Raw genomic sequence first — 27,012 nt, 5'->3', positions numbered from 1 at the left:
AGTGGTTGCACGATTACCCTGGACCAGACACACAAACATTGCTCTTCACTTCATTGGTCTATTTTGTTAATGTTTAGCAGCGTTTGACTCTGCGATCTCAAACCACTTTACATTAATGTGTGCTACATAATCAAAATCCTGTACTGATAAATCTGATTCATTCTCTTTGTCTATGTACCTCCCTTGATCCTTTAAACCAAAGGACCTCATGTGTCTTGTTATCTATTCATTTACCATAGAGACTATAACTGTTGCTGGGCAGCTTCTCAGTCATGCATTTGAGTAAGAGAGAGTGTGTGTGTGTGTGTGTGTGTTTTGGGTGAGAATTGAAATACGGCAGGGAGACGCCAAAGAGCGCAGGAATGTTGTAGGGTGGAGGAATGGAATAGAGACAGGCGGACAGAGAAAGAAAACTGGTATCTGGACATTGGCTCGGTCTGGTGCCACGAGATGCCTGCAGTCTTAGTGGCGGCGGGGGGATTCCAGGGGGCTTTATCACCTAATCTTTCTCTAATTAGTATATAGACTCCATTCTGTCTGTCTACAGCCACAGAAATACCATAGACTCCGATCAAATACTGGCCAAATGAGATAATACTTGTCAGTCATTGAATGAGCGCTAAAAGTTTAGATGAATGATGTTGAATAATGCACAGTTAAAGAGTCAGTGCCACTTTCTGCCTATGCCATGATTAGTGTGTTTTTGTCTTCCAGGCGGTGCCTGAGAAGCTGTCTCTGGATGCTCTGCTGCAGATGTCCAGTGTGCAGGTGGAAGACACCATGAAAAGACTGGGCTCTAGCAGTGAGGAGTGTTCCCGCATCACCGCTGCCCTCTCCTGTCTGAAGAGCGCTACTGACACAGGTGACTGCTGACTCCCTCCTTACACTCTTCAAAATGAATAAAAAAACGTAATGTTTTGTGTGCACCACATCTGAATATTATAATGATTTCTGAAGAATCACACGACACTGGAGATTAATATAAAGCTGAACATCCAACTTTGCTGATACCAAAATAAATTACATATTAATATATAGTAAAATGCATGATGATGAGATACTCATAAATTTATATTTTTTTTACAATCATATATGGTAAGTTTTCTTGACCATGGCCAAAAACAGCTTGATTTTAAATTAAAAGTCAAAATACTTTTGATGAATTAAATTTCATTTCATGCATCATAAAACATAACCTGAAAAAACGTAAACTAGAAATAAAATAAATTATCGGTTCCTTTATATCAGAGAAATGTTTCAACCACCAAAAAAGAGGAATAGCAAGACCAGCAGAGCTCTTTTTTTTTTTTAACAGCAAAAGCAAATGCTATCATCTTGGCTTTGGACTATATAAAGTTTTATTACAGGTTCAAAGTCTTATGTTATCCCTTAAGAATGATCATCCAGATTTTTTACATACTTCTGGAACTAGAGTACCATAATTTTAATATCTGGTTTTTGTTGGGGACCTGGGCAATGTGGAATCAAAGGAAATGAGGAAGACGGCTCTGCTGCAAAAGAAGCATTATTGGTGCTGAAAATTCGTGCTGTACCTCGTATGCATTTAAGACCGATAATTTCTTCCTATGTTCATAACAAATGGCAATCAGATTGGGATCCGTATACAAAGGATAAACTCCAATAAATGAGTCCCAATGCTGGTTTCAACTCACTGAGGAAATGTTATTATTTAGTTAACTCTTTTGAAGAGATTTTTAACAATTAAACCAAATACAGTTTTGAAGATATAATTATGCATTTATTTAAACGTGATATAATTCATTCAGAATATCTCTTGCCGTGAAAATAGCCACTGATGCTGGTCTAGCGTTAAACATACTTCTGAATTATCTTTCATTCTTCCTGTTTTAGGTGGAGCACTTAAGAAAGAGGGCATCCCGTGGATAGCAGAGCCCACTCACCGTGACAGTACCTCTGTTGACCCTCTGTCTTGTTCTATGCGTGCACATCAGTCTTACAGTCCCAGCCCAACCGGCTGGCCCCCTCCTTCTGCCCTGCCTGCCCTTCGTTCATGCGTCTCTGTTTCTGCTCTACCCTCAACGGACTTCCCTACGATCGTCCACCCTCACTGTGACGGGCTGGCGGACCCTTTTTCATCCTTCGCGCAGCTGAACCGCTGCAACCCTGGGCTGCTGTCCACCCCTCCAGCCACACCGCCATCCAAAAGGTATGGCAAACTAAAGCCCCCACGAACTCCACCACCTCCATCCCGTAAGCTGCTCAACCTCCTGCCCAGCATCACCCTCACACGCAGCAAGAGCCAGAGCCAACTGGCCAACCGCATCGATGACCCTACGCCCAACAAGTAAGTTCAACACTGAATAATATTGCATTTATGGACGCATTACTTCATGGCTTGATGATTTCTTCTCATAGTTCGCTGCAAAAATGTTTATTTTGACAGCTGAATAATGTCAAACTTCAAGTATGAAAGGCATGTATGATTTATGTGAGTCTGCTGCTGGGCGTTTTGGCGCATTTAAAAGTGACTGTATAGACTGAAGCAAGTTTTGCCATATCAGATTTGCTGTTGTTTTGCAAGTCAACAGAAATTCACACAAAATTATTTTGTGTCCGTACTGTTCAAAAGTTTAGCTCCTGTTATTTAATATAATAAAGCTGTAATATTATATATTATAATATAATATTTTTCCAGTTTAAAACAACTGTTTCCCATTTTAATATTTATAAATATGTAGTTCAATTTTCAGCAGCAATTAATTAATTCATCAATCACATGATCCTTTAGCAATCAGTCTAATGAGCTTGATTTGCTGCTCAAGTAACATTTCTGATTATTTTCAGTGTTGAAAACAGTTTTTACTTTAGAACATTTTTGTGGAAACTGTGATACATTTCTATTCAGCTTTCTTTGATTAATGGAATGTTCAAAAGTATTCCATTTATTTAAAAATAGAAGCCTTTTGTAACATTAAAATGTCCTTATTGTCATCAAGTGAGTTCAACCTTGCTGAATTTAATAATTTCTTTAAAAAATTAAGTCCTGACACCAAACAAAACATACGATATAGAAAATCAATTACAATGCCATCACTGTGTGCAAAAAATGCATCTATTTGACCACTAGCCTGTGTTATGTATCGTTTTTTTGTTTTTTTTTTTCCTTCCTTATGCAATCTAATACTGTAAGCATGATGTCAGATTCTCAGAAACACTTACCACATGATAAAGTCATGCAGTAATGCACTGAGATGATGGGAATGGAATATATTCATCTGAAAGATGTAGATAAAATCTGAAGCATAAACGAAACCTGTTTAAACCATAAGCTTAGTGCCAGCATTAACAGCAACATACATAGTTGAAACAGCGGAAAAATTTACTGTATGCAGACATTTGAGAGATATATATATATATATATATATATATATATATATATATATATATATATATATATATATATATATATATATATATATATATATATATATATACACACACACAATTTTCTTGCTTTCTCTCTCTCTCTCTCTCTCTCTCTCTCTCTCTCTCTCTCTATATATATATATATATATATATATATATATATATATATATATATATATATATATATATATATATATATATATATATATATATATATATATATATATATTTGTGTTGCACAGAAGAAAGAAAGTCCTACAGGTTTGAAACAGGAAATAAATGAAAACATGTTGTACCTTTGCTACATTGCGTGCAAAATGCTGACTCTTTATAAATCCAGCAGATTTTTGTTCAACATTGCACAACACTTGCTACACGTAACAACATGTTGCCTAACTCAGCAAAAATTTGGAACGATTTTTGACCCTGCAGCATAAATAAAGAAATCCTTCTTATACAATGCTTTACATATACTTTTAGCTCCCACAGTTTGTATGTGTAACATACTGTGCAGACCTGCCCAGCGGTCTGTGGGAGTGGACTGCTGTGACATCTGAGATCACTTGTGGCCCGGTTCCAGGCAGGTTCTCACTCCCCGTCCTTCCGCCCCCTTTTACGTAGCCCCAGTGTTTCCCGTTAGCACAAGACCGAGGTCAGACCCCTTCTCAGACTCGCTGGCGTCCGGCTCTTGATCATTCCCGCTCCTCTGAGCCAGTAAACGTCCGCAGGATTGGAGCTCCTCCTCATATGTGTGTGTGAACTGAAGTCCACCGCAAAAACTCCCTGCCTGTGAAGCTGCACGCCTGCATTTGCACCACATTTTTTAAATATTTGTGGTGGACAAGCTGCAGATGTGTTTATTTAAAGTACTCAAGTAAGATTTCTTGCTGGGAGGTGCAGAGTGAGCCATTATGAGAGCTTTCTGGGAATTATAATTGGTTGCGTTGTAATAATTCCAATGAAAGCTTTCAGGGTAATGATGTTAGGTTAGATTGTTAGTTTATATGTAATGATTTTGCACTGTAAAAGGTATTGTGTTCAAATATTCTGTAACAGTTTAGTATAAGTAACGCTTGGTAACTATTAGCTATGTCTTTTCCCTCAATAAATTTCTAATTTTCTGCTTATTAATAGTTAGTTTAGGTATTGGGTAGGATTAGGGATGTAGAATGAGGCATTAATATGTGCTTAATTAGCACTGATAAATGGCTAATATTCTAGCACTATGTATGCTAATAAACAACAGATAGGTGTAGCCATAAACTAAAGTGTTACCATTTATTGAATTATTTATTATAATGATAATTATTGATTTTTTTTTTTTATCTACAAAAACAGCAAAATGCTATTTAGATGGAGTATAGCATATTAAAGTAATGTCTGCTACCAAGATATCAAATGTTGTCTTGTGCCCTTTTGCCTGCAGGAGCGGGAAGAAAAACAAGCCTCTTCTGAACGTGCAGGTAAATGGTGGAGGAAACGGCTGGGAAGACTCGCCCTCACGGTCACCACTGCTGTCCGCTCGTTCCCCCTGCATCCTACCAAACACCCCCAGTCATCTGGGAGATCCCGCCGGAGCAAGAAGTGCGTGCTTTTTAATAAAAGACAAGTTCGTTTGTTCCAAAAACCTAGTGAGCTTCCTACCTAGATAACCTTTTCAGTCATTATACTGTCGGTGCACTTCAGATAAAAAAAGCTGTAGTTGTACATCTGCATCATGTTTGCTTATGAAAGATGTTCATTTGGCTATAGGCCGCTTTACACAGACTGTTCATTCCCAAAATTCATCCAGTCAGCTCTAAAGATTAGAGATGCTAACACCAAACTCGGTTTTAATCCGGTGCATTTTTCTTTAACTTCTTGTAGATAATGTTGCATCCCACGGAAGCTCTCCGCTGATCATGAGGAAGGATATTGGTCTGGATGTCACACACAGGTAGTGATCATTGAACTTTTGCTGATTTTCATTCTTATGTCCGTGTTCGTCTCTCAACTTCCAACACAACTGACATGGATTTATATTGTGCCTCCTTTTAAGATTTTCCACCAAGTCCTGGTTGTCTCAGACGTGTCAGGTGTGCAAGAAGAACATGATGTTTGGTGTTAAATGCAAACATTGCAAGTAAGCAAACACAGGGTTATTTAATAGTTAAACCATATTTGATTTCCAAGTATCTTCTTGCTAATATTTGCTTTCATCTACTTTAGGGTGAAGTGCCACAATAAATGTACCAAAGAGGCCCCTAAGTGCAGGATTTCATTTGCACAATGTAAGATTTGTATACAAGCTGTAGTATATAGTATATTCAGACAGCTTTGATCTAAAGTTCTTTTCTGTTTTAATTCAGTTCCAAACAAGATAAGAAGAACAGAGTCTGTACCGTCAGGTATCAATAACCAGGTGGAACGACCAGCAGAGTCTCAGCAGTATGGAACATTACCCAAGGCAATAAACAAAAAGGCATGTAGCAAACCACACGAAGAAGGAAGTTGAAAGCCACACCGTACTAACTAAGTATTATTTATATGTACTGTAAAATAAAATTATAAATGATACATAGATTATAAATCATGAATAATATAATATAAATGGTAAATTATATCATATAATAAATTTTAATAAATTATACATAGATTATAAATATATATATATAATATATATATAAATATATATTTTTTTTTTTTTTTTAAATTATATTATTTTATAATATTATATATATTGTGCTATTTTTTGGAATAGTGAGAACCCAAAATAAAAAATAAATAATTAATATTATTAAACCTAAGTTTATTTGGGTAAAGTTATTTTTGTCATTTATTTATCAATTGGTCACTAGTTAAAATGAAGATGAAATTAATAATGAAATACTGTTAATGTTACACTTTTATCATGAAAATTAAGATATTTGGTACATTTAAAACATTAATTTACTGATATTATATTTCAATAATTTTATTTGAGTCATATATATTATTTTATATAATTTAAAAAAATATATTTGAATTTTTACAATTTCATTTTGTGATGGAAGTGATGAATACCTATAAGGTTTTCATTGAAACACTTCCATTCAAATACAAATATTTGTTTAAAATTTGAATTTATATCTCTTATATTTCAATTTTATTTGAGTGATAAATTTTATATTTTTATAGATGTTTTTACAATTTCTGACAGCCTTCAGGACCATTGAAATTCCATCCATCACTGATTTGATTTTTCACCTGGACTCCAGTTTTAAAGATGTGTGTCCCTCCCTTCAGGACCACCCTCCATCACTGAGTCACCTGGACTCCAGTAGTAACCCCTCCTCCACCACTTCCTCCACCCCCTCCTCACCTGCCCCCTTCGGTCAGAGCAACCCCCCAAGCGCCACCCCACCACCCAACCCCTCCCCTAAGGGTCACGTTGACAGTCGGTTTCACTTCCCAGGTTAGTCTTGCTTACACCAATACAGCGGGGTGCACTACAGAATGTCATTCTTCTTGTAGCACAGCATTATTAAGCACTTCTTTCATCTTTCCAGTGTTCAGAAATGACCTCTTCAATAAATGCACACTAACCTACTACTAATATCTGCTTAAGTAACTCTCGCTAACGCATAACAAGCAAGTTGTTTAACTGAGTCTTTCTCTTTTCCTTGTGGACATTTGTCTATTTGTTCGACTCAATAGCTGCCTGCTACTTTCAGCATAGACAACAATTTGTCTTCCCTGGTGAGTTAACAAACCTCCACACCACAAAACTTATTTTCTCTTCAGGTGTGGTGTCTTAGCGGTCCAATCCTGAAAGTTTTGTGGTGTGTCGCCTTCTAGTGGTTATCTTTGAGAATCACTATATTTTGTTGCTGTATTTTGTGCTTTCAGCTCTGTCTCTTATGCTGTGTATAGATATATATATATATATATATATGGTGTGTGTGTGTGTGTATATATATATATATATATATATATATATATATATATATATATATATATATATATATATATATATATATATATATATATATATATATATATATGTGTGTGTGTATATATATATATATATATATACACACACACAAACTATATATCATATTTACTTAATAATAATTGATCATAAATATTTATAATATTTAAAATATTTACTATAATCTTTTCATTACAGAATTCTATATCAGAAAGCTTTGAACAGGAACTGCTTTCAACTTCAAAACTTTAACCCTCGGTTTTACAGACAAGGCTCAACTCTAGTCCTAGACTAAAATGTAAATCTGAGCTATTTTTGAAAGCAACTTGACTGATCTTAATACATGTCAGTGCTTTTGTTTTGTCTCAGGATGCACACCAGTATTGTTTTTTCTAAGACAAGTTTATAAAAATTATTTAATTGTCCTAATTGAAGTATGGCCTAATCCTGATTTAGGCTGAGCCCTGTCTATAAAACCAGACAAATGTAGTGGAATTATTTGTCACACCTTTACATGGAATCGTAACATTTAATGTCAACATTGACGAATGACTCAAGAATCCCTTTTTTTCCACAGACGTAACCAGTTCCACGCATTCAGATGGAGGTTGCAACACCGGGTAACACAAAACCTCCATTTCTTCAGTATTTCTAGTATAGTTTCTAGTATTCAGTATTTTTCCCCAGGCAATTCAAATGCAAGTTCCATTGGTTAATAATTAATTACTCTGCATGTTTCTTAATTGTAGCTAAAACGCACACATTTTTGGTTGTTGTCTCATCTTGAATGAATCGGTGCTAGTAAGTTCACATGGAATCAATTTAGCAGCACTGACTTCTGGAGAATTTTTGCTGCAATTTTAAACTCATGATATTTGCATAAAAGATTCTCTAAGGGCATAGTTCACAGAAATACTTTTCATTATTTATTCACCTTTACGTTAATCCAAACTTAGATTTTCTTCAGTGGAGCACAAAAGAGGATCAAGCAGCAAAAGTGACTGTACACTGAAAAAACACTGTAAAAGTAGCTCAAAGCCATTTGACACCTTTTTGTGAGGAAAGGCCACTGGAAAAACTTCTCAAATCATCAAATCAATGTAGTTTTTGTTAACTAAAACTATATAAATACATATATGGTGCGTCTCAAAAACACTGTGCATTTTTTAATGTAAAAAATAGGAATGTATTCTACTAATGTATTCTTCTTTTTTTTTTTTTTTTTTTTTTTTTTTTACATTTTGATGATTAAAGCTTACAGCTCATGAAAGTCAAAAATACTGTATCTTACAATATTACATTTTGTTTAAATTATTAAATTACCATCCCTACAGTATAAATAAAAAAAATGGCTTTGTAAACCACGCTTGGTAATGGTCCAGAAGCACTGCCTCAAATATAATTTAATTCAAACATAGACAAGCTCCAATATATTTTTGTGAATGACAAGACAAATGAATTGACATGAAACTATGACGCATTCTACAGTATTTCCTTTATGTGTGGTTCATTATTAAAAACAACATGGCTTAAAAACGGCATAATGCTGAGTAAATGACAGAATTCATTTTTTTTGGGTGAATGGTTTAGATTATACTGTACATCATATATAGTTCTAAAAACAATTAATTTCTAATTAAAAGCGATTAGTAAATAATCACTAAGGTTATTATGTCCTCTCTTCTATGCAGAGAAACGGATCAGTTGGACGGTAACTTAAACAAGTCGTCAACAGGCCAAAGGGAAGCTGTGGTGAGTGCTGCAAGAATCGTGTTAACCCACAGAGCTACTAGGAACTGAAAGCATTTGTGGGCGAAATTTCCAGTTTACCACGAGTAGGAACATGATTTTGTGCGGTCAGTGGTTTTGGATGGTGACCCTGACCCTGAATTTTGAATCGTCTAAAATCAAGACTAATTTAGAATTATGTGAAAACCGGTTATCATATTCTTCTTATTCAGGATGAGGAGCAGCAAGGGGACGACGGTCCGGATCAGGAAGGTTCGGACGATGAAAGTGAAGGCGATGAAGTGGATGACCTGCCCAACTGCAGGGGCTACTGGAAGGACCACATAAGTCGTAAGGCCAGCCAGACCAGCGTTTACCTGCAGGAGTGGGATGTGCCTTTCGAGCAGCTGGAGCTCGGAGAGCTGATCGGTAAAGGCCGCTGGGGGAAGGTTTGCAGAGGCCGCTGGCACGGAGAGGTGGCCGTTCACTTGCTAGAGATTGATGGTAACAACCAGGAGCACCTGAAGCTGTTCAAGAAGGAGGTGATGAACTACCGGCAAACGCGACACGAGAACGTGGTGCTGTTTATGGGGGCCTGCATGAACCCTCCCCATCTGGCCATCATCACCAGGTTCACCTCTCTCAGCTCTCTCTCAGTTTTGTGTGATTCACGTAAAGAAATGTATATTTTTATTCAACAAGGATGCATTTAATTCATCAAAAAGACATTTGGGGACAGTTTTGCTAAACGGCGAAAATTTGCGCGAAAGAGCATTGGCTTTGTGAGCGATAGAGACATGCAAGAGCGCAATTCCAAAACAGCGCAGACTGGGTGTGGAAATTTCTGCGGGTGATTTAGCAATGCGCTAATCAAAAAACACAGACGCAACATCCAACCGACGCAATGTAACAAGCGCGGGCCAAAAATGCTAGAAGTGGCAGGAAGTTTAGATAGACATGGTAGTGCGTAATTCTTAGTTGAGGGTTCCGAGCTGTCTTTCATTTCCTCAAGTGAATTAAAAATAGCATGGCTAGGCAAACAATGTTGCATATCAAATAAATAGTGTGTGAAAAAAGTAACAGATTGCAGCCATTTTGAGCGAAAATTGCTTAAGACGTGCTTTTTTGGGCATTTAATAATGACGCAAATACCAATTTGAATAGTCTCCTCCTATGAATTTTGCTTCTGAAATTGAAACTCCTACAAATGCATATTCATTAAGGTCAATTCTTTACGGTGTCTTTAGTGGCAGTAGGCTATTTTAACGCCTTTTAGTGAAACTGGCCCTTATTATTTTACAAAAGATTTGTTTTAAATAAATGCTGTTCTTTCAGTTTTATACTGAATATAATGTATCATGGTTTCCACAAAAAATATTAATCATCACAGCTGATAACAATCCAAAATGTTTCTTGAGCACGATATTTTAGAATGATTTCTAAAGGATCATGTGAAACTGAAGACCATCTTTCGCAATACAGAAAAGCACAATAAAAAAGATTTCAGCATATTATTGTTTTCATTGTATTTTTATTCAAATAAATGCAGCCTTGTTGAGCATTACAGACATTAAAAATATAACTTCATATATATATATATATATATATATATATATATATATATATATATATATATATATATATATATATATATATATATATATATATATATATATATATATATATATATATATATATATATATATATATATATATATATAAAACTTCAAACCCTAGTGTGTGATATAAGAGCATTTATGTTTTGATTGTAATCTGTTTATGTTGTTCTGCCACAGCTTTTGTAAAGGACGGACGCTCTACTCGGTTGTCAGGGACTCTAAACTTGACATCAACAAAATAAGACAAATCGCTCAGGAAATCGTAAAGGTATGGAGCGTCACATGCAATGTTCTTGGGGTTTTTTTAAGAGCATGCTATTATATGGTCTTTCATAAATATTATCTGACCATTCTTTAATGCATTTTCCTTTTTTTTAACTCAAATCTCATTAACAACATTTTGTTTCCTGTCTTTTACATTTTGCAGGGAATGGGTTACCTCCATGCAAAGGGAATTGTGCACAAAGATTTAAAGTCTAAGAATGTTTTTTACGATTCAAACAAAGTGGTCATCACCGATTTCGGTCTGTTTGGTATGTCTGGAGTGGTCCAGGAGGACAGGTAGGGTGTATCTTATTACTCCAGCGGTATAACACTAAAATATCATATGCTATAAGAACTTCATTATTGTTTGTATTTGTTTGTAGGCGGGAAAATGAACTGAAGCTTCCACAAGGGTGGATCTATTACCTGGCTCCAGAGATTGTGCAAAAGATGGGGCCAGGAAACCAAGACTGTTTGCCCTTTTCAAAAGCTGCTGATGTTTACGCATTTGGGTAAAAACCACATCTCTTTTCCCACATCTGCAGCACACATATAGGGCCTCTAATGCAAACACTTGGTTTTGGTTTTAATGTTTCATTTCTGCTCAGAAGAAATTTTCTGTTTGGTTCTTGATTTTAAAAGATTTCAAATGACAATATTTTGCAAGCCAACACTTAAGTTGATCGGCTGACTTTTGAATGTTTCTGTTTCAGCACTATCTGGTATGAACTCCAGGCCAAAGAATGGCCCATCGTTAACCAGCCCACTGAAGTTTTGATCTATCAGCTGGGAAGTGGAAAAGGCATCCGAATGTTACTGACCCAAAAGGGTACAAGCTTGGGCAAGGAGGTTACGGTAAGTCCAGCCCTGGTATATTAATTATAAATATCATTTATTTGAAAATGATTTGTTCCCCTGCTGATTTTGTATGTTTGCCTACAGAAGTAATCAGTCTATATTTTTATTTTAACATTGAGGGACAGAATAACAACAAAACATTCCAGTAGTTATCTCATCTTAGATTGTTACCTGTCCAATCAATCGATCGATCAATCAATCAGATCCCAAACTCTTCACCATGACCAAAGAGCCGTGCAAAGATTTCAGGCACGAGATTGTCGCCAAGCAGCTTCAGGAGACAGCAGCGGTGTGACTATTTGCAAATATTTAAGAAACACGCATTCTGTCTCCTATACAAAATCAGCAGAGGATCAAATAATTTTTCCCACTATGTATGTATGTATGTATGTGATTTATATCATCATGGATATTGTACCCTCACTGCAGGAGATCCTGTCAGCCTGCTGGTCCTTTAAGGTTGTGGACAGACCCACATTCACTCAGCTGTCCGACTTGCTAGAGAAGCTCCCGAAGCTCAATCGCAGACTCTCGCACCCTGGACACTTCTGGAAGTCTGAGGAGTACGTATCCTAGTCTGGAACGCTAGCGTGCTGTGGATCCCCCGTTTTTTTAGGGGGTGTAGATTAGGGAGCATGAAAACTAACTAATCGTTTGGAGCCGACCTGTGCATTGTTTTTGCCTCTATTCTGAGCCTATTTACTTCATTTCATACCATTGGATTTTTTTAGCGTAACGACAGTCAGAAGGATGCTGTGCATGGAATCAACCATTATATATCTGGTCAAACCTAACATCATATGGTGCGGAAAATAACAATAAGTGACAGTAATGAAAAAGACTCTGTTTGTGAGTGTTTTTCTGCTACCAAAGTTTTTTTGCCTGTTATATGAATGATTGGTGTGGTGTGCAGATGTGTGAAGATTTGTGTGATTTTTATTGTTCATTATTTGCTATATATAGGCAGGCAATAAGAGTGGTTCAGAGGGAAGGTGCTTATTGATTTAACCTGTTACAATATGTTTATATGCCCAAATATTTGGCCTGTGGTCATTAATGAAACTTTTACAATTAAAAAACGCTGGTTAGACTGTGGTTAAAAGAGTGTAATCTGAATTTATAAGAATCAAAATGACAATAATTATATAATATATACAATTAAATTATTTATTATTTAACAGTACAAGCAGTTGAAATCCCTGAATCCCTTTTCTAATTGAGTTTTTGAAATATTTGTGTATGTTGTGTCTCTGCTGTTTTTTCTTGTGGGTTTCTCTCCGCTCTGGGAATGGGCCAAACTCGTGATCCACTCTCCTGCCTCCATCTCGGCGTCTCAACTTTTCTTCTTACCGCCAACCTCTTCTGAATCTTCATATTTCACATGCCACTTTATTTTCCCCCCTCCTTCTGTTCAGCGCGTGGCACCATCACTGCCTGCGCGAGCACTGCAGTCCGGGCCTTCGCTCTCGCTGTCCTTACGTCTACAAATGCAGCGATCTGTCCACAGCTGCTGTCAGCATGGCTGCTGCGTTCAAAGAAAACAACTGAGCAAACGAGCGCCTTGCATGGTTTAGAACATTCATCTTCGCGATGCTTCTTCCTGTAGTAATCCCATCTTTGGTTTTGCCCGTTCTGACGCTGAGAAAGGCCATTTCTGCTAAACTGTGTAAACGGAAAATAGGATTCCAGCTGATTTATTGAGCTAGCAGAGTTCGCCGCGTTTTTCTGTATCAAGTTACTCATGTGCCGTCAGATGAATGGAATGTGATTTCCATTGCTCTTTCGATAGGACAGACCACAAACTTCTTCTGTACTCCTAAAAAAAGTGACTTTTTATATTTAGCGTATTTGTTTCAAATTAAGATTTAAATAATATTTTACTGGATCTGACATGCTGAGCCCTTCCAGGATGGATAAAGAGCATCAAAAATAAGGATCTCGAAGAGGTATTTGTGATATCACACGGAATGCAAAATATTTCCACCCAGCGGAATGATGTTCAGGAACTTTTTAATATCTGATACCTCTTGTTTTTAATTTGTGCGTGTGTGAGAGAAAGTGTGCATGCAAGAGTTTTGAGTGATTCATTTGTGGTGTTATGAACAATGAGAGGATGTTGGAGATTACAGTGACTGTTCCCATTACAACTTAAAGGAATTCGAATAGAGAACTATTGTTTTATTTATTGTACAGCTAAGATTTCTTATATTATTTGTACAAAATTTTATATGTTTCCATTGAAAAGTTTTGAAATGGTACTTTACTCCTGTTGTACAGCTCTTTATATACAAAGTGTGTCAAACACAAATTGTACATTTTTAGAAAGAGATTGCGGTTTTAATGTTATGTAATTATGAATTCATATTTTTGTAAAGCTTGTAGTCACTTGTCTGTAAACACAGTGTAATTTTATCCTCGGTAGAAATAAATAAATGAAACGTTTATATATTTTTTTTCCATTTCTTGAAAGAGAGTGACACTGAGCAAAATACAGTACCGTTTTACGGACGGGGCTAAGGTTAAGCCTTGAGGTCTTAGTTAAATTAACATATTTAAGCAGCTTTTATATAAAAAAATATCTTAGAAGAAAAAAATTGATAGAGCTGAGAATCTTGAGACAGAACAATGGTACTGATTTATTTTAAGATACTGTATGTCAGAGCAAAATATTCTAACACGCATTTTACTCTAGGCTCACATTTAAGCCTTTTCTGTGAAACCAGGGGTATAATCTACTTTGAATCGTACGTATGTGAAATCTGTACGTTTTTTTTTTTTTTTTTTTTTTTTTCAGATTTGAAATCAGAAATTTTATCTTTTAGCTTAGTTCTTTAGTACTATGGTACACATTTTCTGCAAGTTCGATTTCCTGTTAAAAACAAACACAGACCTTAGTTTTTAATGTTTTGTCTTGTGACACACTAGCAGGAGTTTTATATATCAGAAAGAAATGTAAAAATGCCTATGTTTGTCCATTAAGTATCTATGTAGTATAATGTCTACTGTTAAATTCTTTAATATATATATATATATATATATATATATATATATATATATATATATATATAATTCTGTTAAAATATATATATATATATATATATATATATATATATATATATAATTCTTTAATATATATATATATATATATATATATATATATATAATTCTTTATATATATATATATATATATATATATATATATATATATCTTTAATATATATATATATATATATATATATATATATATATATATATACTTATTGATATATATATACTTATATGATATATATATATATATATATATATATATATATATATATATATATATATATATATATATATATATATATATCATCCATGAATAATGACTTAAATTAAACTTTGTCCGCATATACCTTATTGATATTTCTTGATTATTAATCACACGCTGTTACGCAATAAATAACGTTGCGAGTTATTGGACATTGGCCAAGTTCGTAGTTTTATGGAGAAATCGAAAGCTGGCGTGTTTTCATCGGAAACCGGACATCTGTAGGTGGATCTTAAATCGTGGCTGTTTGTCGTCCTGCTCACTTTCCCTTTATTCGTCTCCCTCGAATACACACTTAAAGGTGCAGGAAAGTAAAGGCTGACATAATGGCATTTTATCAACAGCAACCGTTTTACAACCCGGTAAGTGATCTTTTTTTATTGTTTTGTTTAACAAAAATCATATGGCGTCATAACAAGGAACGCCTTTATCACTATACCTCCTTTTTGTTTTTGTTGCTATTTTCTTTGTCTCCCTTTTCTGAGTTAATAACCTATATGCAGTCATGCAACAAGTAGGTTAATGTATTTCTATGGTGGGGTTTTTGTTTTTCCTTTGTTTCTTCCTCGATTTTTTCATTGTATGATTTAGTATTCTCATACTAAATGAGCATTTTTACCGTTCAGTAAAAAGGTTCAGTTCAGTATAGACAGTATAGACAGTATAGACAACGCGTGTAGAAGATGCGGGGCATGTTGTCACACGGTCGTTGCGTAAATTTTCACAATGGGATTTATGTCTTGAGTAGTCTATGAAACGCTGAAGTATTTTTAAAACTGCAAACGTCTAAAGCTAACGTTACAAAATGTGACAATTTTCCCCGATGTGATATTAAAGTTTAGTTTTGATGGGCATAATAAACAAAGGCGGTACTAATCTCATGACGGGAAGTTTGCAGACCGCATGACGGGAAGTTTTCACACACACACACACACACACACACACACACACACACAGAGTTTTACATTTTTTGTGGGGACTCTCCATGGTTTTTATAATGTACAAATCTTATTGTCTAACCCTACACCTAATCCTTCCCCTTATAGGTAACTCTCTACTTTTTCACATTTTCAATACACTCCATTTTGGGTGTTTATTTCCTCAAACGAAACGTGCCCATGGTCTAAATTGCCTGGTATCACTACACTTGTGAGGACATTTAGTCCCCATAACAAAAAAAACATCAGCTACACACTCACACATAAACACACACATTTGTGTAGAAACAAATTACTATACATATGAAGTCTGCTCCAATTTTGTATATTAAACAAGCAATTTTAATCACATATTTACATTACTGGGTATAGCTTCTCAGGATAGATGCAGACTGTGCGCTAGAGTGTACTTATGTGTCATATTACTATTTACTTCAACACAGAGAATCCCATTTAGTGGCCAAATCCAGGGAGGCCTGCAGAATGGGAAGAGCATTGTCGTAAGTGGACGCGTTTTACCTGGGGCTAACAGGTGAGGAATAATGTTTGATGATGTTTTCAAGAACATGAAAAAAGTAGGGTTTTTTTATTTACGGTAATAAATATTAAATAACTGTACGTTTTATTGTGGATACTACATGCATAATTCTTTTATAAGTCTGTCTTTTGTAGTGTAGTAGTATAGTCTAAACTCATTTAGGTTAATGACCAGAGGCAGCCTGTGAAATGTCAGAAGATGTGTGAAAATGATGAGAAAAGTGTTGAGCAACCACAAGCTGTTTTTCTTTAACCAACGCTGCAAAAGTGCTCTTGGTGTTTTTTTAATAGTAGCCTGCAATGCAGATTTTTTTCGCGAGCCTCGCAACACATCAGGTCAGATCTAATTTCCCTTGTGTCCCGCAGATTTCACGTGAACCTTCAGTGCGGTTCCCATTCTGGGGCTGATATTGCTCTGCACTTTAACCCGCGCTATGAGAGCTCCAGGTATGTAGTGCACAACACATTCCAGAACAGGTCCTGGGGCTCAGAGGAGCGCAAATTTGAATCTCCCTTCCCCCAAGGCCAAACATTCACCCTCCAGATCTTTGTCGAGCAGGACAAATACAAGGTACATGGTCTTTCGCTCTCAGATTTGCAATTTCTATAAAGTAGCATGAATCCATTTCCTTAAGTAGTTAATTATTAGAAAAGCATTTCACCTCTTTTCGTTTATGACTTTTATGATGGTTCTCTCTAGATATCTACTAATGGGAGGCACTTCATGGACTATAGACACCGCATTCCATATTCTCAGGTGGACACCATCTCGGTGGATGGAATGGTGGAGTTAAACTCTATTGCCTTTCAGAATCCTGCGGTGAGCACAAACATACACAGGTTGCCACTCCAGAACTTTTCACACACCTAACTTCACTTTTGAGGTAGTTGTTTGTTTTGTAACGGAAGTGTCATGCAATCACAAGTGCAGTTCCTCACATTAAAACGATATTCAGTATGTGTGGCGGCTGAATAATTTTAGGCCCACTTTTAAAGTGTCCCTATTATGGGTTTTTGAAAATGACCTTTCATGCAGCGTGTAGCACAGCTGTAAGCGAATGAAAACATCCTGCAAAACATCCTGAAAGTGCACTGTGTAAAAAGAGTTGACTCCGAATTGTTGAAACGAGTCATTTTTAAAACGAATCCCAATCCGTCAGCGTGAAGCATAAGCATTTTGCCCGCCCACTTATTGCCGCTATGTGTAGCCTTCTGAATGTTAAAAATACAGTACTGTTTCCCCGGTAACGGCTGTTCACAAAGCAGCACAATCACAAACACTGCTTTAAATGGAATTGTCCGATTGGACCAATCACTGCAGATTAGTGCCACTCAAATTTGTTATTGAGTTTGTGAGCAACTAAGGTAAAAAAAAAATGCATGTTGTAAGAAACTGAAAGTGTTTCTTGACTTTGCATGCATGTCAAAGCCCAAACTATGAACCTTTTCACAACCTATAATAGGGGCGCTTTAATTTAAATAACGTTTTTGAATGTAATATGATATATAAACTTATTTTTCTTTGCAGCCCTATTTACCCCCACAGCCAGCCTTTCCAGTGAGTACTTTGTACCTGTAGGACAGATGGATATTAGCTCATATTGCATCTAACTTTTCAGATTAAACTCAGATACAGCTTTTTATATTAGCTTTATGTCTTTTGATTGCGTTTTGTATATTATCTTTCCAGGGTTATGTTGCACCTCAAGTAGGATTTCAGGTGAGAGGAAAATATGTTTGAACGATGCGACATTATTGCAGTTTTCTTGTCTTAAACAACTGCTGTTCCTTTCCTCTACAGCCTCAGTATGCTGTCCCACCAGGATGTGGGGTAAGTGGTTAGTACATCAGAAAACATGTCGTCTTTATGGTTATCAACAGAGATCAAAGGTTCTTAACCACGAAGGTTATATCTGAGTCTTTTATAATTTAATTGGTGCTCTACAAAACCCACCCAATGCTTTATTGGATTCTATGGCCAATAAAAAAACTTTTAACCTAAATGTCAACTAGCTTTCATTAAACTGTCTGATTATTATTTGCCAACTCTTCATTGTGTTGATCTACCAACAGATATTCTACTGACCATAGTAACTTTTCTAGAACATGTCAATTTATTCTAATCCTAACGGTACAAGTCAACTAATATTATATATAATAGGTTATTTGTACAAATGCAAATATGTAGCAAACATTGTATGAATTTGAATTGGCCACCTCATAAAATATGTACAAATTGCTGTGAGATCAAGCTGGTTTTTCCTCATTTTTTGTGACACGATAGGGTTAATGTGTAAACTTTAAATCTTTTTCACATCTGCCAACTGTTATTGCACACTTACAACTTCCTCTTTTAGTTAGTTGAGCATGCCAGCATTGTTCAGTGTTATCTGTGTTACAGTGCTCTTATTTGTGTTGTTGTTAATAATGAAGAATTTGTTTTATATCATTCTGATCTGCTGAAAGTGCTTGCAGCGTGACATTTGCAGTCTCCCATATCTTTCAGTAACAGCTCTGAGATCACATTGCGTTTGTCTGGTATGAAGAAATGCTAAAAATATGTGTTTATCTACCCACAGTTCCCGGCATACCCATCTGCACCCAACTATGTAAGAGCAACTCTCAATACGCTAATTCACTTTACCAGACACAGCATAACTTCTTTTGAATTCATTTGTTGTTAAATTTTTAGATTTGTATCAGTAGACAAGATTTAAAAGTTCGGTTTCACTATAAATCAGGTATTTTTAATTTTACTTTTAGTTGAACATTTGAATCTACTTTCAGTTCCTGGAATACCAGTATGCACCCAACCATGAGAAATCACATTATCATGCATACACAGCTAAAAGTCACGCATAAAGAGATTCAGAAATATGAAAACGCACGCTTTCCGCGTGACACTTAATTTTTTTAAAACCAGTGTCACCTTAAATCAGGCATTTAAAAAAAAATGTTTTTTGACATTTGAATGTTAAAAATGTTAAATAAGCGTTACATTACTTTTAACTTTAGACTGTCCCCTACAAAACCGTCATCAGTGGTGGACTTCACCCTGGCAAAAACATTGTCATCCACGGAGTTATCAATCACAATGCTAACAGGTCAGACCTCAGACACACACTGTTTGATCATTGTGACGTAATTAAACAAAAATGTAAAATCTGTTCATTTTAAGAAGCAAGTCTTCCGTTCATCTGTTTCCTCCACCAGAATAGCATTTAACCTGCGCTACAGAAGTGGGATTGCGTTGCACTATAACATTCGTTTTGACGAGAGCGTTGTTGTGCGTAACACCAATCAGATGGAGCAGTGGGGTAAAGAGGAACGCTTCGGAGGCTTGCCATTTCAAAAAGGACAACCTTTTCAGGTAGGCACACTCACGTCCGTAAACATGTATCGCTTTTTGATGCTGTCATTTTTGAGTTGAAATGAATATTTCTGGTGTGTGCTGCAGGTCACAATCTCCTGCAATCCTCATCATTACAACGTGTTTGTCAATGGCAAACAAGCACACACTTACAATCATCGCTACAAGAATCTGAACGACATCGATATATTGGAGATTACGGGAGATCTGCAGCTGAATTTAGTTCAGGCTTAACAGTGATCTGTGATGTTTCAGTTTTAAACCACTTTTAAAAGAAAGATAAGGGAAGGCATGGCTAATTGTTTAATAGTAGAACCACTTTCAAATACAGAAAAATGGCTGATGGAAAAATTAAAAAACAGCACTGTGATTATAACCATTAAAACCATTTTTGTTATTTTGTAGTAATATGTAGTATGTTATATTTTGTATTTAGGCTATATATAGCCTATATCTTGAATATCTCCTCATACTTGCTGCATTTATAAACTATAAACAGCATCAATTTTTCTACTTATACCTTATATGTCTCTCTAAAATGCCATGAATTATGTCTAACAAAATCGTGAAATGGCTTTCTGTAGTAATACGTAGTATGTTATGTGTATGTTATTACAGTAATGATTATGTAGGCCATGTATAGCCATCTTGAAACTCTCATCATCCGTGCTGCATGTATAAAAAATAGCACAAAAAAACAGCATAAATATTTTTTAATTATAGTTTATATACCTCTGCAAAATGCCATGAATTATGTCAAGTTAAGAAAAGCCTGTTTTATTTTTTCAAAATAGTAAAATGGATGGTGCTGTTAATCATTGCAGTGACATTTTTTGTGTTTCCCAAGAATAAGACCTACTTAGCTACTCATCTCAAAAAAAAAACAAAACAAAACAATAAAGTTTTGATAAATTTCTTTCTTTGTGATTTATTGCTTAGATTTTGTTCCACGGGCCCTTTTAAAAAATATATGCAGCTATGTGCTTGCTATAGCGTATGCATGCCTTGTGCAGACAACTGGATTGTAGTGCCTTATTTTGTAATGTTAAAATGCAAATGAGGACTTAATAAACTTAAATAAACTATCATATAGTATATACTGTAAAAATGTTCCATATATTTCAGTTGTTTAAGCTGAGTGTACAAGACATTTTATATACATGACATTAATAAATAATACTATATATATATATATATATATATATATATATATATATATATATATATATATATATATATATATATATATATATATATATATATATTAGTTTTCTTGTCACGTTTAGTTATATTTGTAAACTATATTTTAAATGAATATATACGCTTTAAAACAGGCTATAGTAACATTTTGTATTCATTTGTAAGAGCTGCCGATAGTTTTACGCAAACATACACTTGCTTTCATTAATGATTGCTTCAGAACGTTGAAATTATAATAAGGTGACTTTATTTCTCTAATTTGCTCAATGTAATGTTTATACGTGTATATGCTATTATCTGATCTCTCTGATCTGACTCACATGCAGTTTAGCTTTTTAATGGGGAACAGCTTTGGTGAAGCGTAAAGCTCTGCGTTTCTCCTCCTGAGGGCTGGTAAAGCACGCGTTTTAGATTATGAAAAATGCTTTACTCGCATGTTTAGCATGCATTCGCGTGCATATGACATGCAGTTTTTCATACAGCTACTACTTATACACACTTTTAATGGGATCGGGTTAGTTAAAGATAAGATTCGAGAGAGCTCGTTTGAGAGTTTTTTTTTTATGAATGTCACGTGATGTCGTCTTTGTTTCCGGCGGTTACCTCAGAAAGATTTCCAGCGCTGTAAGTAATTACTGAAGCGGTTTTTTTTGTTGTTTGGATTACAAGTGTGTTTCTCACTTCATGTGTCACAGTAACAGTACAGTTTGCTGCCCTATGAGGGATTTTACGTGGTGCCCCTTGCTTCCCCAAGATATATCAAATGTCCTACAGACTCGCCTTGCCTTTCTCCCTGAAAATTCATCTCACTGGGCTGAACCGAGGTGGAGATGTCAGCCACAGGTGGCCCTGATATTCAAAAGCGCATATCAATAGAGAAATGAAGGCGTATATGTGACCATTAGGTGTTATATTTTCTTATTTTAAAAAGCTGATGATAGTAAAACAGTAACACTTACAGTAAGGTGTCATTTGATAACATTAGTGAATGTGTTAATAGACTTGAACTAACAATGGGCATTACATTTGTATTTGTTATATTTGTTCTTCAGGTTATTGCCGATTACTCTCATTAAAAAGTGTCCGTTTTCCAGTAGATGGCAGCACTGTTCTACTAAACTCACCACGAGTTTAACTGAGAAACGGAGATCTTTAAAGTGGATTTTACATAAAATCTTAATAAGCCCAATTATATAAAAAACACAACTAAATAAGCCAAATCAAAAAAAAAAAAAAAAAAATGCCACAAATCCCCAAATACTACACAACTCGTAAAAATATTATCAAAACGTGTTATCATGTTACACCAGACACTCCAGACATTTTAAACTTTTAGACAAGGCCAACATAAAGTTTGTTCACCAATTTTTACCTCATCTAGTTTAATATGATCATCATCGTTCATTACATAATTATACCTATGTCTTTGTCCCGTTTTTCTTCTTTTTTTCTTCTCTGGGCACCAAAGTGCTTCTGTCTTTTTGACATTATGATAGATGTTCTGAACTGGATAACTGAACTGGAAATATCGATCATGCGTGCCGAAACCAAAGAGCAATGGTAGTTATTTTTTGTGGGACATTTGCAAGTAGTATTGGTGATTTAAAAATAAATGGTAAAAAAAAAAAAAAAACTTACACCCCTAGCATTTGCCTTGCTTGCACAGTAAAGATCAATAGATATGTTTTTTAGTGCTGTAACACGTCCCGAAGATTGCCTTGTCAGATTTTCAGTATATAAAAGTTTAAATATAATTCAGACAATATACATTAGATAAACAGGGTTTCAGGGCTTCTTGAATCTCAATTTATTTCATTAAAGTTAAGTATATGTTTTGAATATATATATATTCTTAACTACTCTGTTTTATAAATTATTTGTATTATTTGATGATCATGTTTATGTATGTTATTGATTAGAGGGGAAGGTAAAGCAAGCATTTTTGCCTCTATTGAAATATAAATAATTATGTCCAACACAGTTCTAGAAGGTACAGAAGAAAGCATATCTAACATATATCCACATACCTGGAGAAAACTTGATTCTGTAGAGGACCAGGAATGTTGGTCTTTTGAAGGTCTCTTATTCATTCTTTACGCTACAGTGAAAAGTTTGAATTGTGCCAGAGCTCTCCCCTCCTGATCCCATCTGCATTTCAAAATATAAGATTGCACAGTGATTCTGTAACGTTTTTTAGTTACTACAAACAAAATACCGCCTGGTACTGACTGACCACATTTGTGAGTTATTGACGACAGCAAAACTGTATCTCTTTCCAAAAAAGTATCTTTGAAAAATTTTACTTTCGCCCCTGCTCTCCAATAATCAATATCAATATATGGATTTGTGTTCCATTATTTTACACCTTTTTACCTTATTTGACCCTTTATTCATCTTTTTGTGTAAGAGTGTATGATATCTGCTCTTATCCATGTTTGCATTTCAGCTGTTTGGCAGACAACATTTCTAGGTCATTTCCAAGTTATATAGATATGATTATCTGTGGGGGACCTATATCTATCCAAAAAGCAGAAATGTTCCATTGCATGCAGTACCTTAGATTTCCCTGCAAAGATTGTGTCTTTTCATCAGGCTGCATTATCACTCTCATGCCAAGAGTGACCTAAATGAATGTTTCTGGAGTTATCTTCCTTCTGCATTTCAGATGTCTGGGGAGAAAATATTTTAAGGTAGATTACAGTAAATTCCACTTTTTTTATTTATACATTACATAACATATGTATAATATATGGGTGGGCTTAAAAACACAGCTGTATTTAGCTGGCTACTCAGTGTCATGCTTTCACATCCGTGGTGCTTCAGCCTTGATCTTGAATAAGAAGAATAGCATTTTTGGCTGCAGAAAAACAAGAATTGAAAGAATGGCAGATAGCGAGCAACAGCTGGCAATTTATAAACCAGTAAGTGACATTTATAATAATAGACTCTAGAATGAGGTTATTGTAGTAATAGAAGGTGATATATATTACTGTATATATACTTTGTGTGTGTGTGTGTGTATATATATATATATATATATATATATATATATATATATATATATATATATATATGCAGCAATGTTTATGACATTTAAACCTGTTGCATTTTATTTGAAACATTCAGGAATATTTTATAATTTAATCTGCTGTCATTATAAACTATAAATATGCTTACTGTATGAAAATTTCAAACACAGACAAACGCAGTTACATCAATCAAGGGAGGCTTGCAGGAAGGAAAGCGTGTTATCATAGTTGGACAGATTTTGCCAGATGCTAACAGGTGAGAATGATTTTTCACGTTGTTCTTAAAGACAAATTATGACTAATGTTTTATTCAAGGGAATGTTACCATTGCCATGGCTAGTTCTGAGCAGTGTTTTGCAGATTACATGTCAACCTTCAGTGCGGTTCAGATTCTAAGGCTGATATTGCTCTGCACATAAACCCACGCTACGAGAAAGGCAGTGCACGAATAATGTACAACACCTACAAGAACGGCGCCTGGGGCTCCGAACAATCCACACCTGAGTCTCCTATCGCCAAAGACAAACCGTTCGTCATCGAGATCCTTGTCAACAAGGAGGCATACGAGGTATACTCTTTGCAGAAGTTAAATGTTAACCAATTAAACATTCATATGGATGTTTAATGCCATGCCAACATGTGGCTATTTTCATGGCAACATATATTGTTTCTGTACTAGCAGAATGATGATTTTGGTGATTGGTTCTCCATAGATAAGCGTCAATGGGAAACACTTAATGGACTATGAACACCGTATTCCAGTCATTCAAGTGAACACCATCTCGGTGGACCAAAACATCAAGCTGGAGTTCATTGGCTACCAGAATTCTGTTAGGAAAAAAATACACTGCCACTGTTAAGCATATTATAATTGAAGTCTTGCGTATTAGAGTTTTATAAATCCTTTTACACTTTTGTCATTTTCCCTGCAATCAGGTGCCACCATACAAAAAAGGACTGGTCAATGGACTAAAGCCTGACAAAAACATTGTCGTTTATGGAATTCCTAAGCTTGACTGTAAAAGGTTAGAAAAAAATCCTTTGTTTCTGGCATAGACACATCATAAACATACATAAATGTATTCAACTAAACATTTTCTAGAAAATACTTCTGTTTTATTATTTATTAGCGTAGCGATTAATCTGCGCCACAGATATGGGGTTGCGTTTCACTACCAGTGCCGTTTTGAGGATAAATCAGTTGTCTGCAATACCCATGAAAATGGAAGTTGGGGGCCAGAAGAAAAGAGTGAAGGCATACCTTTTCTACAAGGCCAGTTCTTTCAGGTAGACACTTTTCTGTTTACATGGACAGTTTGACAATTCTAAATATTTGCATTGTTTCAGGTTTGATATAAATCTTAAAGGTCCCATAGCATGAAAATTGCACTTTAGCATGCCTATGGTCCCTGAGTGGCTAGAAATGTCGATAGGTGTAAATCGAGCCCTAGATGTCCTGCATTGCCTTTTGAAAAAATGAAAGCTCAGATGGTCCAATCTGGAATCTTCCCTTTATGTCGTCATACGGAGAAAGGTTACCTCCCCCTTTTTCGGCAGATAGGGTTTCATCTGTTAAATTCTCTGCTTTGACAAAAAAAAGCAGAGAACTCACAAGGATGGATGATCTGACAGGATTGTTACTGAGGTGAATCAGATCTCACGTGTATAGTAACATTTCCGTTTCCTCAGGCAACAAATGTTATTTGCTATTATTTCAGCTAATGTTACTCCCAGCTAATCACGACAATGCTAAAAATAAATCGTCAGTTTGTTGTTTTACACACATGCAAAATTTCTTAAATTACATGTCATGAAACACAGTTATATATATATATGTATATATTCTTAAGGACATCAACACCTAAAATAAAAGGTGTACAACATGGGGCCTTTAAGTCACTACTCTGTCCTGTTAAAAGGGATAGTTCACCCAAATATGAAAATGAATTTATACTCCCTCATGTTGCTCCAAACCCATTAGATTTTTGTTTGTCTCTGAATGCTAAATGGACAAAAATACAAAATTCTTTAAATGCTTATGGGTTTAGAATGGCATGACAAGATTTTCATTTGTGGGTGAACTAGATTAGAGTAGAAATTAGTTTGTTACCCGAGAACAAACGCTTGATCTTACTGTCGGTTTTGTATTCGCAATTCAGGCCAAAATCTCCTGCAAAGCAGAACAGTACGATGTGTCGGTGAATGGCCAGCAAGCACACACTTACAAGCATCGCTTTACTAAACTGGAGGACATCGATGTTGTTGAAGTTTGTGGAGATCTACTATTGTTTTCTGTGGAAGCCTAAGTGCGTATTTAAAACTTTCACCACCAAGTTCATATCTTGTGGTCTAAGTACATTTTTTTTATCATGGGTCTGATATATTCAACTGGTAAAATATCTTCTGCCGGTGATAGCATATGCACATATAACTTTCTAACTATATCTAATATTAGCTGTGTTTTGCACTTTGTTGAATATGGATCTACGTTTAAATTAAGTGGTGGTATAACTTCTCAACAGCATTTTCATCAGAGGATCACCTTTAATTATTGTGAAATGTAAGGTGCTGTAAGTGATTATTACTTGAACAACATATTAAATATAAAATACATATAAAACATTTGTTAAAATATTTCCCTGCCGTTGACGTTAGCAAAACAATCTCTTACAGCACTATGACATCTGTTTCTCTAATATTATTGTGTAAAACTTGCTTGTCTATCTGATTACATTGCAGTTAAAATAATAATTAAACTAAGAACAAAGACAAGTTCATGGTGTGATTTATTTAGTTATTTGT

The 27,012-nt window shown here is 35.3% G+C and overlaps 2 protein-coding genes across 6 annotated transcripts in view; both read left to right on the top strand.

Annotated features, from left to right (window-relative positions):
• Positions 1 to 14,268, top strand: part of ksr1b (kinase suppressor of ras 1b) — a 31,170-nt gene extending 16,902 nt beyond the window's left edge. For 4 of the 5 annotated variants that reach the window (XM_043258985.1, XM_043258987.1, XM_043258989.1 and 1 more), the window contains 18 exons: positions 715 to 862; positions 1,873 to 2,326; positions 4,835 to 4,992; positions 5,275 to 5,344; positions 5,447 to 5,530; positions 5,617 to 5,678; positions 5,757 to 5,869; positions 6,673 to 6,841; positions 7,084 to 7,125; positions 7,935 to 7,977; positions 9,049 to 9,109; positions 9,319 to 9,716; positions 10,882 to 10,972; positions 11,132 to 11,265; positions 11,352 to 11,480; positions 11,682 to 11,823; positions 12,256 to 12,389; positions 13,242 to 14,268. In XM_043258985.1, coding sequence (XP_043114920.1) covers positions 715 to 862; positions 1,873 to 2,326; positions 4,835 to 4,992; positions 5,275 to 5,344; positions 5,447 to 5,530; positions 5,617 to 5,678; positions 5,757 to 5,869; positions 6,673 to 6,841; positions 7,084 to 7,125; positions 7,935 to 7,977; positions 9,049 to 9,109; positions 9,319 to 9,716; positions 10,882 to 10,972; positions 11,132 to 11,265; positions 11,352 to 11,480; positions 11,682 to 11,823; positions 12,256 to 12,389; positions 13,242 to 13,374 — 2,565 coding nt within the window. In that variant the 3' untranslated portion in view covers positions 13,375 to 14,268. The remainder of the gene's footprint in view (positions 1 to 714; positions 863 to 1,872; positions 2,327 to 4,834; positions 4,993 to 5,274; positions 5,345 to 5,446; positions 5,531 to 5,616; positions 5,679 to 5,756; positions 5,870 to 6,672; positions 6,842 to 7,083; positions 7,126 to 7,934; positions 7,978 to 9,048; positions 9,110 to 9,318; positions 9,717 to 10,881; positions 10,973 to 11,131; positions 11,266 to 11,351; positions 11,481 to 11,681; positions 11,824 to 12,255; positions 12,390 to 13,241) is intronic. The other variant, XM_043258986.1, reaches the window with a different exon arrangement.
• Positions 14,269 to 15,335: 1,067 nt separating this feature from the next.
• LOC122358648 (galectin-9-like) lies at positions 15,336 to 26,982 on the top strand. Its single transcript, XM_043258521.1, has 18 exons — positions 15,336 to 15,498; positions 16,518 to 16,606; positions 16,978 to 17,182; positions 17,312 to 17,431; positions 18,140 to 18,169; positions 18,302 to 18,331; positions 18,413 to 18,442; positions 19,191 to 19,220; positions 19,627 to 19,715; positions 19,825 to 19,981; positions 20,069 to 20,209; positions 23,923 to 24,102; positions 24,381 to 24,466; positions 24,571 to 24,778; positions 24,924 to 25,040; positions 25,147 to 25,235; positions 25,341 to 25,497; positions 26,370 to 26,982. The coding sequence occupies exons 1-18, from the start codon at positions 15,463 to 15,465 to the stop codon at positions 26,514 to 26,516; spliced, it is 1,941 nt and encodes a 646-aa protein (XP_043114456.1). The 5' UTR covers positions 15,336 to 15,462; the 3' UTR covers positions 26,517 to 26,982.
• The last annotated feature ends 30 nt before the right edge of the window (positions 26,983 to 27,012 follow it).

This window comes from Puntigrus tetrazona, chromosome 15 (assembly GCF_018831695.1).
Source record: "Puntigrus tetrazona isolate hp1 chromosome 15, ASM1883169v1, whole genome shotgun sequence".
Taxonomy (NCBI): domain Eukaryota; kingdom Metazoa; phylum Chordata; class Actinopteri; order Cypriniformes; family Cyprinidae; genus Puntigrus; species Puntigrus tetrazona.
The sequence above is the reverse complement of the archived record's forward strand: the minus strand, read 5'-3'. Positions and strand labels throughout refer to the sequence as shown.